The following is a 17,081-nucleotide window of genomic DNA, read 5'->3' as shown; positions in this document are numbered from 1 at the left end:
CTGATACCGTTAAATAAAATGAGGGAATAGAGAAAAAGGAGCACATATGGAAGAGGAAGCTAAGACTTCTGTTTTGAACAAAATAAATTGGAAGTGCCTATTGGTCAAGCAGCAGATGTCAAGTAGTGGAAAGCAACATTAAGAATATTGATCTGCTTGAAAACAATCTAGCTAAAACTTAGCGTTTAGCCAGGCTGATATTCAGTTTGTAAATATCCAAGCAACAATCCCCTATAAGCCATCCACTAAAAGGGGAAATATAGGGTCCAGCAGGCATACTCTATTTGACCACTTCCATGTCAAGACCAATGTCCATTATTAATGGTCAGTGAATCTCACATATTGGTTGTTAAACATTTGGAATATCCCTTCTGTCCATTAGAACATCCCTTTAAGCCAAAATTTGTAAATATGCAGCCTCATCGTTTTCTCTTGAGGCCTCACTCCTTAAAAATGTTGAATATCTAAGTGTTCAGATGTAAATAAAGCAATAAAAAACTTCATGGTTTGAAGCTCTCAAACAAACCAGACCTCATCTTTGCTCCATTGCAGGGGCAAGAACCATTCTGGTACCTTTGTACAAACAAGTTATAAAAAATTTTGGTGAGGGTGACACAGGGTGAAGACATGGGCTTCTGGTACTCAGAAAACTACCTTGGTGATCACAGTCTTGTGCTAATTGAGCACTAGTCTGAGTTTAGACAAAACTACTCAGCATCAATTCCTAGGATCCCTTCCTTTTGCATATCCAACACAATATCCCGACTTCCCTTATTCCTCGAGTGACTGGTCATCCCATTTGCCTGGTCACTCTAGGCTTAATTATTAATAACATCCCTTTTCAGTCTCAAAAGTATCCCATCGGGGATAATAATTTTATGGAAAGGACAGAGGACTCTTATATCTCAGAGTTGGAGAAAGGCAATCATTGCTAATGCATTCAAGCCTTTTGATAATGATGAACAATTTATTATGAACCCTCATGTAAGACACAGACTTGAGAATATAAATAATTTTATATATAAATATAAATATAATATAAAAATTACTTTCTGCCTAGCCTCTTTCAGGATCATAGACACATTATATAATTGAGGTAAAGAGGAAGAAGTGATGAGCCATGCTCCCTGTCATAGAATAGAAACTGTTTACTGGTGGCACTTTGCATAATGTTAGTAACAAAAGCCCTTCCCCGTTCCTGCTTAATATTAAAAAGACTCTCAAAATGTCACTTCTTCCCAACTTGAGCTATAGATTCAATGCAATCAAAATCAAAATCTCAAAAATTATTTTGTTGAAAAGGGGTGATTGGGCCCACATGTGAGGTGATGGACTATAATTAGTTTTTGGGTGGTGAACATGATGTAATCTACATAGAATTTGAAATATATTATGATGTACATCTGAAAGCTATATATTGTTATAACCCAAAGGTACTGCAATTAAAAAAGAAAGTTAAAATAGAACTACCATATGATCTGCAATTCCACTTCTGGGACTATACCTGAAGGAAACAAAAACACTATCATATGTCAATTCATATTTAAAAGTCTTCTTGATAATTTATTTTCTTTTGGCGAACTTGCTTAATCCTATTTCATAATCACACTTTTACCTGATAATATAGCTGATGCATAACAAACCAAGAATAGGAAAAGTGTTATCTTCACAATGTTTTTGTTCACTTTTGCCTGCCTTATTAGTATTACATTTAACCTGAACTTTCCTTGTATGAATCCTTTTAAGTCAATTGTAATGTTGTGTCAGTTAATTTGGCTAGAAGTATATACATAATTCACAAATCCAAAAAAAAATATTTTGTAAATATTGACAACTAATTCTAAAGTTCATTTGGAGGCACCAAGGACCCAGATGCCAACACAACATTAAAGAGGAAAAATACAGATGGAGGAGTGACACTACTCGACTTCAAGACTTACTATAAAGCTCCAGTAATTAAGACAGTGTGGTATTGGTGAAAGAACAGACAAATAAGTAAATACAACAGTATAGAGTGCACAGAAATAGACCCACTTAAATATAGTCAACTCATCTTTGACAAAGGAGCATAGACAATACAATGGATCAAAGGTAGTCTTTTTGACAAATAGTGCTGAAACAACTAGATATACACAGGAAAAAAGTGAACTGAGAAAGAGAACTTACACCTTTCACAAAAATTAGTTCAAAATGGATCACAGACCTAAATGTAAAACACAACAATATAAAACTCCAGGAAGAAAAAAGGAGAAAATCTAGATAAGCTTGGGTTTGGTGATGACTTCTTAGATACAACACCAAAGGTATAACCCAGGAAAGAAAAAATTTATAAGCTTCACTTCATTAAAATTAAAACTTTCTGGTCTATGAAAGACACTGTCAAGAGAGTGAAAAGACAAAGCACAGACTGGTAGAAAATATTTGCAAAAAACTTATCTGATAAAGAATAGTTAGCTAAAAAATACAAAGAACTCTTAAAACTCAACAATAAGAAAACAAAACAAGAAGCTTGATTAAAAAATAGCCCAAAGACCTTAACACAGACCTCACCATCAGCAAACAAAATGCAAATATATATTTTACTTTTTTAACCTTTGGTTATTTTCTGACCAAAAAATTGCCATGTAAAAATTGAAATATGGATAAAAATTTAAAATACACTTTAAATTGTCCTTATTTCACATAAGGACAACTGACCGGACTCTTCAGAAGGTAATTTCATGCAAAAGCTAAGTGGAGTGAACATTCTAGATTTTAAAAGACTGACAAAACAACAACAAAATGCAATATGTAAACTCCAACTACATCATGGATGGAATAAAGAAATATAACAGCTAGAAAGAGATTTTGAGGGCTTTTGCGGCATTTTAAATATGGTGTAATAGATGACATGATGGAATTATTGTTAGTGTTCTTAGGTGTGATAATAGAATTGTAATAATATCAGAAACTGTCCTTATTCTTAATACATGCATGCTAAAATCTTGAGGAATAACGTGTCATATGATTTGCAACTGCCTTTCAAATGATTCAACAAAAAAAGTGTGTGTGTTCACACACATTCAAAGAAATAAAGTCAATGAAGAAATGATATCTCATGCTGAATATGGTTGAGGTTTACACCAGGATTCACTACAGTATTCATTTAAACTGTCTTTCATTTTTGAAAATCTTCAAAATAAAAAGTTGTTGGGAATAAACCCACCCAAATGGGAGCCAACATTAACATCAACTGTTGGATTTACGTAGATCACAAATACATGTTTTAAATAAAATTAGGATATGTGTGATATGTGTATGTGTAGTTGTGTAACCTCTTTTAACATATTTGTTTATAGATATATATCACATTTCTTTTCAAATAAAATATTTTTTCAATTAAATTTGGTAACATACACAAAAAGAAATACACACAAAGCTTCTCTAGCCATCTTTATTAAATATCGTTATAATCACAGCATTATTGTATTAGTCAAAGTAACTTGTTGCAATAAAAAATCCAGAATCCTGATTGGTCACCTGAATAAAAGAGTGACTCTCATTGATGTCATAATTTGTTGTGGGTGAGTTGACCATCCAGGCCACCATTTTCTAGGCAATGACTCCGGAAATAACTCCTTCCATCAACTGACTTTTCATCAAAAGTTCTTTGTTTCCAGCCATGTTGTCAGATGGAACGAGTAGAACTAAAATAGGTCTTATATGGACAGACCTGGAATTGGCCTATGTCACTTCTGTCCACAGTACATGGTCAGCACATAGGTGCATGGAGCCTACTAAATTTTAAGACTTGGAAGTATAGTCTTCCTCTATGTCCACAAAAAAGAGAAGCAATGATGAACCTCTAGCCAGAACACTCAATCATTAATGACAAAACAGCCTTTATATATTGCACTACACAAATTTCTATTTTTTGGCATGTCAAGAACAGATGGTTAAATTATACGTCTCATTATATGAGACAATGTCCTCATTAACTTGGCCATGAATTCTCCTCATATATGTATGTATAAATCTGTTTCACTTTTTCTCCGTGTTCTACTCTCATTTCTCTCCTCCAAAAATAGGGATTATTATAATGTGTTAATGACATTGTTAAATTTTTGTGTTTTCACAAAACAAATGACATTGTTTCACATATATATGTTGTAATTTACATATTATTTAAAAGTGTTATTTTCTCATTATTTTTTCTTGTACAACCACCAGTATGTTTTTGAGACACATACACATTTGTATGTGTAATCCTGGTTTATTTTCCTAATTGTTAACATAGTGCTCCACAGTATGGCTCATCATGATGTTCTAATCCTTCTTTTGGGAAAGGACAACCAGATTTCCTTCAAAGGCCTGATAACACAAATGTCACTACATTTCACAAATTTATCTGAGACCTTTTTGTATGAGTACTTTATGTATTATATATATATATATATAAATGCTTCTGTTCTAAATGAGCAGGCTTTCTCATAATCACCGCTACATCATTTCCTTAATCATAGCACTTCTTTGTATAGATTCTATTTCATTCAGAATTGGAACACAAATATAGGACTAAAGAATATATTGTATAATAACTCAGAATATAACATATTTAACAGTTGTATTATAATATAAGTATAGTGTGAGCAAAGTAAAGATTACAGAGCAGTTGCTCAGTCCCAATTTTTGTCCATTTATTAATATTCCTGGTCATACAGAATCAGCAAACATGCTTTAGTCCAAGCTGTCTCCAGAAAAACATCCTTTTCTGGAATTCACATATAACATTGTGTTAGTTTAAGGTGTACAACATGAAGATTTATACAGATATATATATTGTTAAATGATTACCACAATAGGATTAGTTGACACCTCTATCACCTCACATAATTACTGCTTTTTCTGTCTGGTGAGAACATTTAAGATCTACTTCCTTAGTGACTTTCAAGAATATATCACAGTATTGTTAACTGCAGTCTCCATGCTGTACATTAGGTCCTCAGAACTTATTCATCTTTTAACTGAATGTTTATACATTTGACCAACATCTCCCCATTTCTCCACATCCTCCAGGCCTGGTAACTACCATTCTACTCTCTGTTTCTATGAGTTCAGCTTTTGTTCATGGTAACCACAATGGAAAAATCTACAGTAATTACACAAATAAACATGATAAAGAAGGTAAAGCATATTGATACCAAAATATCAAAACACAAAAGATAACACAATGAGAAGCAAGGGAGAACAGATCTACAAAAAAGTCAGAAAACAACTAACAAAATCCTGATAGTAAGTCTTTACTTACCAATAATTACTTTAATTGTAAATGTATTAAATTCTCTGATCAAAAGACACAGAACGGTTGAATTGATTAAAAACTCAATGGTAAACAAGATGAACAATCCAATGACATGCTGCCTATAAGGGACTCATTTTAGCCATACATACACAATCAACTGAGAACAAAGGCATAGAAAAAGATTTTTCAAGCAAATGATAACCAAAAAAAAGCAAAGGTAGATATACTTATATCAGACAAAATAGACCTTAAACTAAAAATGGTAAAAAGAGACAAAAAAAGTCATTATGCTATGATAAAGGGGCAATCCATCAAGAAGACATGAAAATTGTAAATATTTATGCATCCAATGTCAGAGTACCTAAATATATAAAGCAAAAACTAACAGAGCTCAAGGGAGAAACAAGCATCAATACAATAATAGTTGGGGAATATAATACTCCACCCTCAAAAGTGATATATCATCCAGACAAACAATCAATAAGGAAACAGAGAGTTTGAAATACACAAAGGGCCAAATGGAACTAACAGGCATATGCAGAACATTGTATCCAACAACAGCAGAATACACATTGTTCTCAAGTACACATAGAACATTTTTCTAGGATAGAACACGTGTTAGGCCACTAAACAAATCTTAGCAAATTCAGGAAGATTGAAAGGCTACCAAGTATCTTCTCTGACCTCAACAGTGAAACTAGAAATCAATAACAGGAGGAAAACTAAGAAACTCACAAATACATTTAAATTAAACAAGAGTCTCCTCAACAGCCAATGGATCAAAGAAGAAATTAAAGGGTCAGTAAACAAGTATCTTGAGAAAAATGACAAAGGAAACACAACATACCAAACCTTATGGGATGTAACAAAAGCAGTTCTAAGAGAGGAATTCATAGCAGTAAATGCTTACATTAAGAAACAAGAAAGATCTCAAATAAAAAACCTAACTCAATGACTCAAGGATATAGAAAAAGAAAAACAAAACTTAAACCTGAACTTAGCAGAAAGCAGGAAATAATAAATGAAATAGACAACAGCAAAAAGTAAAAAAAGATTAACAAAACTAAGAGTTGGTTCTTTGAAAAATAAACAAGATTGGCAAACCTTTTTCCTAACAAGGAAAAAAAGAGAGAACTCAAATCAACAGAATTATAAATGAAATAGGTAACATTACAGCTGAGGTCACAGAAATACAAAAGGCCACTATAAATAACTGTCTGCCAACAAACTGGACAGCCAAGATCAAACAGAAAAACTCCTAGAAACATACAACTTATCAAGAAGAAATCAGGAAGAAATAGAAAATCTGAACAAACCAATTACTAGTACAGAGATTGAATCAGTAATCAATCATCTCTGAACAAAGAAAAGCCCAGCATCAGACATCTGCTGGTGCATTTTACCAAACATTTAAAGAATAATTAACACTAGTCCTTCTCAAGTTCTTCCAAAAAATCAAAGAGGAAGAAACATTTCAAACTCATTTTATGAGGCCAGAATTTCCGTGATACAAAAGCCAGGAAAGGAGACTATAAGGAAAGAAAACTAGAGTGACATCAGCATCATGGCAGAGTGAGGTTTTGCCTTTCTCTCTCCTCTACATCGCAAGCAGTAGGACATCCATTGATCCACAAAGGACTCCCTGCAGAATACATCAGGATGTCCGAGAGATCCATGCATCTATACATCTGAAGGTGAATAAACTGGACCTCTATGAGGCAGTGGATCTAGGAGAGCAACCTCCTCACCCTCCAGTGGCAGTGGTGATCCGAAGTGCAGATACCCCCAGTGGTGGTGGTAGTGCCCTGACCTGAGGTTCAAAAAAGGCAATGGTACCAAAGGCCAAAGGCTGCAGGAGCAGCAAAAACACTCACGGCTTACCATTTTTCCTCTCCAGTGGTGGCAGAGGGCACACATGATCTAAGGACTCAGGAAATACAGCAGCGTTGGTGGCCGAGCTCCCTCCCTCTTCCCTGGTAGTGGCAATCTGAAACGTGGATACCCCCAGCAGAAACGATGATACCCTGTGCTGAGGTTTCAAAAAGTGTACCAGTGGTGGAGACCAGAGGTTGCAGAAGCAGCAGTAGTGCTGATGGCTCAGCCCTGCCCCCTTCCCCAAACAGTGACAGGTAGTATCTGTGACCTGAGGCTTCACAAACCACAACAGAACATTTGACCCAGTCGTGACACCCCCCAACACCAGCCTTAACAGCAGCAGGTGATGTATACAAGGCTCATGGCCCCTAGCAGTGGCAGCAACACCCATGAACCCAGTGCCCAGCAGTGGTGCTGCCTGCACACCCAGATAGCCCTGAAGCAGCAGCACAGATGGTACACGGGGCAGCAGCACGTGAGCCTGTGTAGAGCCCACAGAGAGCCAGTGGGGGAACATGAGACCCTGGTGACCCCCAGAAGCAGCAGAAGTGCTGACCCAATAAGTGATACCCAAGACTGAAGTGACACTGTAGGCAGCAAGACACCAGTGTCTGAGAGGCACAAGCAGCACAAGGAGAGCCATGGCAGAATGCCATGGCACAAGCACTGAGGAAGGAAAGTGCCAGCTCTAAAATGCAACCAAAAGAATATCAGAATCAAAGTAACCAAAGCCTTACCCAAATAAGAATGGTGTGTACTAACACCAATGCACTGGCAGAGTATCAACTCATCAAGCACCATGAAGAGCTACAGTAATATGGTAGAACAGAAAGAAAATGACAACTCTACAGAAACCAAACTTGAAGTCAAGAGGACTGTGATGTAACTGACAGAGAATTCAAAACAGCTATCATGAATAAACTCAAAGAGTACAAGAAAACACAAGAAGACAGTTAAGTGAGCTCAAGAATAAAACTAATGAATAGAAAGTGTACTTCACCAACGAGGTTGAAACTCTAAAAAAATTTTAAAAACAAATTCTCGAGGAAAGAACCCAATTAAAGCGATAAAAAATATGACAAAAATCATTGGAAATAGAGCAGGCCATAAGGAAGAGAGAGTTAGGGAGCTCAAAGATATAAATCTAGAAATGATTCAGGTGGAAGAGGAGAGAGAACTAAGAATTTTAAGAAGTGAAGAAATTCTATGAGAAGCATCCAAATCAAACAGGAAAAACAACGTAAGAATAATAAGAATACACATTCTTCTCAAGTGCACATGGAATGTCATGCAGCATAGATCATTTGTCAGGTCACAAAACAACTGCTAGGGAATTTAAGAAGATTGAAAGCATATCAAGTCTCTTTTCTGACCACAATGGTATGAAACTCTATATCCATAACAGAAGGAAAACTTTCATGCTACTTTAGAGTTAGACTGTAGTGCCCTAGGGTGCCAAGAACAGATGAAGATTCTCTGCATTCTAGACATTGTACCGACTTTCTATTATGCTAAATGTACCTGTTAGCACAAGGAATAGTTACGTGTGTTAAAATTTGCAATATTGCAGCCTGTCTAATTTCATTTAAATTAGTGTCAAAGATCTACTGGTAACAAATTAGAAAAGAAGCTTTGTTATGTTCAGTATCTATTTACAAACAGGAAGGGTTGCTTCTGAGAAGATCTGTTGTTGATTATCTGCTGAATCTGTAAAGTCTTAAGTGCAAAGTTTCACTTGCTAAACATTCCTGAAATTTCAAAATGTGCCTACTTTTTCACACTTATTTTTATAATAGGTTGTTCCTGTTCCCTAATGTAAGCTGTATCTGTTTCTCAGGTTTGGCAGGAGGTTAATACTCAGATGGTGTTTGTTCCAGTTTGCCATTGCTGACACCTGTGCAGCCTTTGCTCCCACCTTCCTCATTTACTGCTCACTACGCTTCTTGGCTGGCTTTTCTATCACAACCATCATGTTAAATAGTACTATGCTCAGTAAGTCAACACTTTTGATCTTGTACATTTTCCAAGCCCTGAATTTGATGTTGACATTCCACCATTGTTTAAAGTCAAAATCCTGTTTGTGTTTTCTTTCAGTTGTAGAATGGACAGTGCCTCGATTCCAAGCCATGGGAACAACAATGAAAACCTGTGCAAATAGCATTGGACAGATAATATCAGGAGGTCTGGCTTTTGCCATTAGAGACTGGCGCACCCTACAGCTTGTGGTTTCTCTGCCTGTATTTCTCATCTTTCTGTCTTCAAGGTATAAGCTCTCTCTTAGTCTTAGAGGATCCTGGAATGAAAGATGCATGTAATCAAGAGACATGAATTCTGTTTGGTCTCTGGTCAACACTTGAACATGTGCTCTACTTATCTGTGAAACTCTAAAAGATGAACTGACAAGGTTGCCAGATTACATCATGCACACTAAATTAAATTTGAATTTCAAGTAAACAACAAATATTTTGTAATAATATCCCAAATGTTATATAGCACATAGTTACACTGAAAATTATCACTTGTGTGAATTTTCTCTTTATCTGAGAGTTCTCTATTGTTATTTGCTAACTGGATAAAATACAGAATGTTCCATTAAATTCAAATTTTGGATTAATAACAAATAATAGTTTAGTATAACTATGTTCTATGTATTGCACAGAACATAGTTACACTAAAGAGTTATTCACTGTTTATTTGAATAAAAATATAACTAGGCACACTGTATTTTTAGTTGATAAAATTGGCACTTCTTCTGATTAAGAGGGAAGTCAATATAACTCCAAGTCTTCATTCCCAGCAGTGAAAGTGTACTGCATCATGGTGTCGTCCTCATGTTTTTCCTAGTTATCTCATAAGAGGAAGTAAATTTATATTTTCTGGTATAACAAAACAGTGGTGGGTGTTAGATTGGGGGAAAAGGCATCAGCAGGGGAGAAGAAACTTCCTTCTACCCTCTTAGGTTCTGTAGATGCTGTAAGAATTAAGCTGACAGAAGACAGATTAACAGAAGAAATGCATACAAATTTATTTATATTTTTTTGTGCACACAGGAGTCTTCAGAAGAAAAACGAAGACCTAAAGAAGTCATTAAGCCAAAAGTTATATACATTTCTACATATGAAAAAACTTTACATTTAGGGGAAGTGACAAGACAATGTGGCTTGACCTAGGGGCAGTAATTTATGGGACTATGACTAGGAAATATATGGGGAAACTAAGGGAAAATAAGAGTCATTTTAGTAAGTTTGTACAGGTCCATTTCAGTGTCAATTCCCAGTCTCTGGTGATAAGAATGTTCTTCTCTTCCTGGCAAGGAAGGTCATCTTTCTCATGGGAAATTTTATGACTTACTTTTAGGTAGAAATGGGAGAACAGAGAGCTCTTCCTGCATCTGCTGTTTTTCAAGTGCCTTCAGCTCAAATAATCAATATATCAAAGCAGCACATTTTGGGTGGCATATTTCAAAACCATTCCCATCTCTGGACAAAGGTTATGTGAAAAATGGGCAAATGAGAGTTAACCGCACCTCTTTTCTCTTCTTTGATCAGATGGCTGATGGAGTCTGCTCGGTGGCTTATTATCACAAACAAACCTGAGGATGGCTTAAAGGAACTTAGAAAAGCTGCACACAGAAATGGAAAGAAGGATGTGGGAGACACCCTAACCCTTGAGGTAAGCAGGAGGGGAGCAAGACATGACCTGACATGTATATTAGTCAGTATCCATAAAAGGAATGCACGGTAAGGTCTCAGGAGTGGGTATGGATCTTCTGACCTCACTGTCCTGGTTCTCAATGGGTGTCAACATTGTTTGGGTTAACATTAGAAAAGGAAATGCTGTTGCTGAAAGCATTGGACACACATTTTACTCAATGGAGAAAGAGAGTACTGAGTATTAACAATTATAAATTGTAGACTCACAAAGAAAAGAAGAGAGAAGGCTCAAATAAAATGAGAAAAGAAAGAGGAGAAATTACAACACATACCACAGAAATACACTGGGTTATAAGAGAAACAAGAAAAACCTATATGCCAACAAAATAAATAATCTTGAAGAAGTGGATAAATTCTTAGAATTATACAGTCTTTGAAACGGAATCAACAGAAATTTAGAATCTGAATAGACTAATCACTAGTAAGGAGATCAAAACAGTAATCAAAAACTGCCCCCCCCCAAAAAAGTCAGGACTGGACAACTTCCCTGGTGAATTCTATGAAACATTCAAAGATTTTATACTGATCCTTCTTAATCTCTTCCAAAAAACTGAAGAGGACAGGACACTCCCCAACTCATTCTATGAAGCCAACATTACCCTGATACCAAAACCAGACAAAGACAACACAAAAAAAGAATTACAGGCCAATATCACTGATGAATAGATGCAAAAATACTAAAAAAATATTAGCAAATCAAAAAAAATACAGTTAAAGGATTACACACCATTATCACGTGAGATTTATTCCAAGGATGCAAGGATACTTCAACCTCTGCAAATCAATGTGACACACCGCATTAACAAAATGAAGAATAAAACTCACATAATTGTCTCAACAGATGCAGACAAAGCATTAAATAAGGTGCAGCATCTATTTATGATAAAGACTCTGAATAAAATATGTATGAAAGGAAAATATCTCAACAGATGACATTTTTAATATTGTATAAAACTCTAAAGAATCCACCAAAAACAGTATTAGAAATAAGAAATTAATGCAGTAAAACAAGGTACAAAATCAACATACAAAAATCAGTTGTGTTTCTATAAACTAACAATGAAATTGAAAGAGAAATCAAGAATACACTTTCCTTTACAATACCAACTAAAAGAATAAAATACTTAAGAATAAATTTAACCAAGGGGTTAAAGATCTGTACCCTCGAACCTATAAAACGTTGTTCAAAGAATACAAAAAAAATGGAAAAATGGTCCCTACTCATAGATTGGAAGAATTAACAGAGTTAAAATGTCCATACATCATAAGGCAATCTAAAAGATTCAATGCAATTCCTGTCAAATACCCAATGAAATTTTTCACAGAAATAGAACAAAGAACCCTAAAATTTACATGAAACAAAAAAAGACCACAAATAGCCAGGGCAATTCTGAGAAGAAAAGAACAAAGCTGGAGGCATCACAATCCCTGACTTCAAAATTAACTAGAAAGCTATATTAATGAAAAAAAACATGGTGCTGTTAGAAAAATAGACACACAGATCAATGGAGCAGAATCAAGAGCCCAGAAATAAACCCAAATCTATGGACACCTGATTTTCAACAAAGGACCTAAGACCATACAATGGAGAAAGGAAAGTTTCTTCAATAAATGGGGTGGGGAAAACTGGATAGCCACATGCAAAAGAACGAGAGTTCACCGTTATCTTACACCATACAAAAAATTTAACTCAAAATGCATTAAAGACTCGAATGTAGGACCTGAAACCATAAAACTTCTAAAAGAAAACAGAAGCAGTACACTCTTTGACTTCAGTTTTAGCGGTATCTTTTTGAATATCATATCTACTTAGGCAAGGGAAACAAAAGAAAAAATAGACAAATGGAACTACATCAAACCAAAAAGATTCTGCACAGCAAAGGAAACAATCAACAAAATGAAATGAAAATCTAACAATTGGGAGAAGACATTTACAAATCATATATCTGATAAGCGGGTAATATCTAAAATATGTAAAGAATTCATACAACTCAACAACAAAGAAACAAACAACCCAACTAAAAGAGAAGAGGATGTTTATAGACATTTTCCCAAATAAGATAACACAGATGGCCATGAGGCACCTGAGATGTTCATTATCAGTAATTATAAGGAATAGAAATCAAAACCACACTGAGATATCACCTCATGTCCATCAAAATGACTACTATTAAAAACACAAGAAATATAAAGTATTAGAGAATGTGGAGAAAAGGGAACTCTTATACACTGCTGGTGGGAATGTAAACCCATGCAGCCTCTATTGAAAACAGTATGAAGATTCCTCAAAAAATTAAGAATACAAATCTTATATGACCCAGCTATTCCATTTCTGGGTATTTATCCAAAGAATATGAAAACACTAATCTGAAAAGATATATGCTCCCCTATATACATTGCAGCATTATTCATAAAGCCAAGATTTGGAAACTACCTAAGTGTCCATCAATGGAAGAATGGATAAAGTGTTATATATGCACAATGGAATACTACTCAGGGATAAAAAGATGAAATCTTTCCATTTGCAACAACATGGATGGACCTTGAGGGCATTATGCTAAATGAAATGTCAGATGGAAAAATACAGAAACTTTATGATTTCACTCATGTATGGAAGATAAAAACAACTACAAACACACATAGACACAGAGAATAGGTTGTTGGTTACCAGAGGGTAAGTGGGAAGAGGGGAGGGCAAAATGGGTAAAAAGGCACATGGATATGGTGATGGATGGCAGTTAGACTTTGGGTAGTGAAAACAATGTTGTCTAGACAGAAGTCAAAATATCATGATGTACACCTGAAATTTACATAACATTATAAACCAATGTAACTTCAAAAATTAATTAAAGAAAAATTATTTTTTAGAAAAACATTGTATATTGGTCTCACTCTGTGTAAGAGAATGCAATAAAAGGTAATCCATTTCCTTACAATTAATGTTCTGATGGCCATTTTTAAGAGCAGTAACACCAGTAGAAGGATTAGTGACAATGCAAAATAGAGCATAAGGAAGTTCTCTAATCTGTTTATTCACCCACACACTTTATTTCATGGTATATTTAGTAAATGTCTACCTGTGGCAGGTTTTATTCTATCCCTGGAAATATGGAAGTGACCACAGCAGTCCAAATCCATGTTGTATGGAGTTTGAATTCTCCTTATTACAAGTTTTAAGAGCATGACTGAGTGGAAATGCCTCAGAGAAGTCTTTCTCTTTCTTATTTTCCATCCCAGGTACGGAAGGCAAATATTGCTGTACATCACTAGTTAAATCATTCTTTATGTCATGCACATACATAAAGTATTTATTGAAAACTTGTATTGTGCCAGGCATGGCGCTAAATCATGAATACCAAATAAAAGAGAGTCTCAGACTTCAAGGAACTTTCACATTAATATGAGATAGAAAAATGTATAGACACTTTTAAATCCAAATGTTTAAAGTGGTTAGAGAATGTAAAGAATGGTAATGGATATAAGGGGAAAAAATCTACCCTCCTTTTATTGACAAAGGAGAAGATTAGAAGTTAGCCATTCAAAAAGGAGAAATAAAACATTTCTGGAAACATGTACAATGGCACACATGATGGAAGTTCTTACAGTCCCAGAGAAAAACAGAAGTCCTTTATAAGATTTTACATAATGCTCCTGAGAATTCAGATCCCACTGAAGATGGTGGGTAGAAATCAAGGTTTCCCAGAGATAAAGTCATTACATAGAAAATGGCACTGAGGGTTCCTGATATGATGGGAAGAACATTGGCTTGTGCTTTAAAAAAAAAAAAGATGGGGGTGGACCTTGAAATTTAGGTGGACCTCTGTGGCACCTCCATACTGTGTTGCTATATGCCTAAATTATTTAAAGTTCTTTGGGACCAATTAATTTCTTAGCAATTATCTTTGTTCCAAGCACTTACCTAGTATTTTGCCTACCAGACTGGTCCAATCCAGAGAAGGAAAGATTAAATATTTCAGGGCCCATGTAGATACAAAAATAAGTGATACTAGCTGAAGTCAAGAAAAAAGATGTATGATCAAGGTGAATGGCAGCTGACAATCACTCTATGCCAGGGGAAAGAAAGGGAGCATGGCACATGAGTAGCAGTTAAAATGTGATTTAAGCAAGGAATTCTATTCACGGATGGGTAGCTAATATGCCTTCATTTGATTGTTTTTTATTTTGTAAAGATATTCAGAAATTTGTGGTATTAGTCCTGTTTAAATCTCCATCTGATAGATTGCCAAACACACCACCTCCAGACAATTATTCTAACCTAAACCTGTCCCACTTTATGTCAATACCAATCTGCTCATTACTCCAGATCTCTGAAAGGTGGCCTTTCATTTCTCTGAATTCTCTTCATCATGGAATTTTCTCTAATGAGCTTCATGGTTGGTTTCATTTGTAGAGATTGGAAGAGATAGAGCTAATATTATTTGAATAATTAACAAATCACTAACTGCCTGAGCTGTGCTAGGTTGAATTCCATATGCACATTTGTGACCTCATATATGCTTTGGAAATCCTTGTGACAGAGATTATTTTATTCTCTTACTGGTTCTCCTGATCCTTATTCTTTTACATTTTCTTCTTTATTTTTGAGGTATAATGGACATATAACATTATATTAGTTTCAGGTTTACAACATAACAATTCAATATTTCTATATATTGCAAAATGAACAACCACAACAAGTCTAGTTAGCATTCATCACCATACACAGCTACAAAATTTATTTTTCTTGAGATAAGAACTTTTAAGATCTACTCTCTTAGCAACTTTCCCATATACAATACAGTATTATTAGCTGTAGTCACCATGCTGTATGTAACAAATCCATGATTTATTTTATACCTAGAAGTTTGCGCCTTTTGACCCCCTTCACTCATTTTGCCCACAATCCCAACCCCCACCTCTGGAAATGATCACTCTCTTCTTTGTATCTATGAACCTGGTTTTGTTTTGTTAGATTCCACATACAATGAGAACACATGGCATTTGCTGTCCCTGTCTGACTTATCTCACTTAGTATAATGTCCTCAAGGTCCATCTGTGTTCTCTCAAATGGCAAGATTTCATTTTTGTCGTTGAATAATATTCCATTGTACATATATATACACCATATTTTCTTTATCTATTCATATACCAGTGGACACTTAGGTTGTTTCCATATCTTGGTTACTGTAAATAAATCTGCAATGAACATGAGGGTGCATATATCTTTTGAAGTTAGTATTCTCATCTTCTACACATAAATATCCAGAAGTAGAATTGCTGGATCATATGGTAGTTCTATTTTTAATTTTTTGAGGAACATCCATGCTATTTTCCATAGTGGCTGCACTAATTTACATTCCCACTAACAGTGCACAAGGGTTCCTTTTTCTCCACATCCTCACCAAATCTTGTTATTTCTTGCCTTTTTGAGGATAGCCATTCTAACAGGTGTGAGGTTATATCTCACTGTAGTTTTGATTTGCATTTCATGGATGATTAGAGATGTTGAGCACCTTTCCCTGTACCTGTTGACCCTCTGGATGTCTTCTTTGGGAAAACGTCTGTTTATATCCTCTGCCCATTTTAATTATTTTGTTTGTTTCTTGCTATGGAGTTGTATCAGTTCTGTATATATTTTGGGTATTAATTCCTTATCAGATACATGATTTACAAACATCTTCTCCCATCTGATAGGTGGCCACATCTTCTTATTCTTATTCATCTTTTTAATGACAAAGAGATTGAGGCTTAGAGATATCCTGTTACCTTCCTCAAAGTATACCTAGCATGTGGCAGAGGGATTGTATAATGCCAGGTTATAAAGTGTGGGTATAAATCATATTACACTAAGATCTCTCCTGATTTGATGCTCACATTTAATTTTAGGCATTTCATTCATGGAGGGACAACACATGCCAAGATTTTCCTGAAAGAGGCTCACCAAAGAACCAGAATAAAGGCACTCAGAAAATTACTCTCCTTCCTGAAAAAAACTGCTTTTCTAATAAGAGTAGCCAGCTGAAAAATAAGCTCAGTTGCCAGACTTTTCATGCTCATCTGGTATAAACAATGCTTTGGACTATAGTCCAAGCAATTCTTCACTTAGTCAACTTCATGATCTATATCTCTAACCTCCACACCAATTTTGATGTCCTGCAGCCAAATTGTGTCTTGTATTAAAATGTCCTTGTTACTGTAAAATTTCCCTCAGG

General features: G+C 35.3%; 1 protein-coding gene across 1 annotated transcript in view; it reads left to right on the top strand.

Annotated features, from left to right (window-relative positions):
• LOC124229526 (solute carrier family 22 member 9-like) overlaps positions 1-17,081 on the top strand; it is a 37,593-nt gene that overhangs the window by 11,114 nt on the left and 9,398 nt on the right. The window contains exons 3-5 of the mRNA XM_046644769.1: positions 8,994-9,148; positions 9,251-9,419; positions 10,705-10,828. Coding sequence (XP_046500725.1) covers positions 8,994-9,148; positions 9,251-9,419; positions 10,705-10,828 — 448 coding nt within the window. The remainder of the gene's footprint in view (positions 1-8,993; positions 9,149-9,250; positions 9,420-10,704; positions 10,829-17,081) is intronic.

This window comes from Equus quagga, chromosome 17, assembly GCF_021613505.1.
Source record: "Equus quagga isolate Etosha38 chromosome 17, UCLA_HA_Equagga_1.0, whole genome shotgun sequence".
Lineage (NCBI taxonomy): Eukaryota > Metazoa > Chordata > Mammalia > Perissodactyla > Equidae > Equus > Equus quagga.
This window is presented reverse-complemented; position numbering and strand designations above follow the sequence as displayed.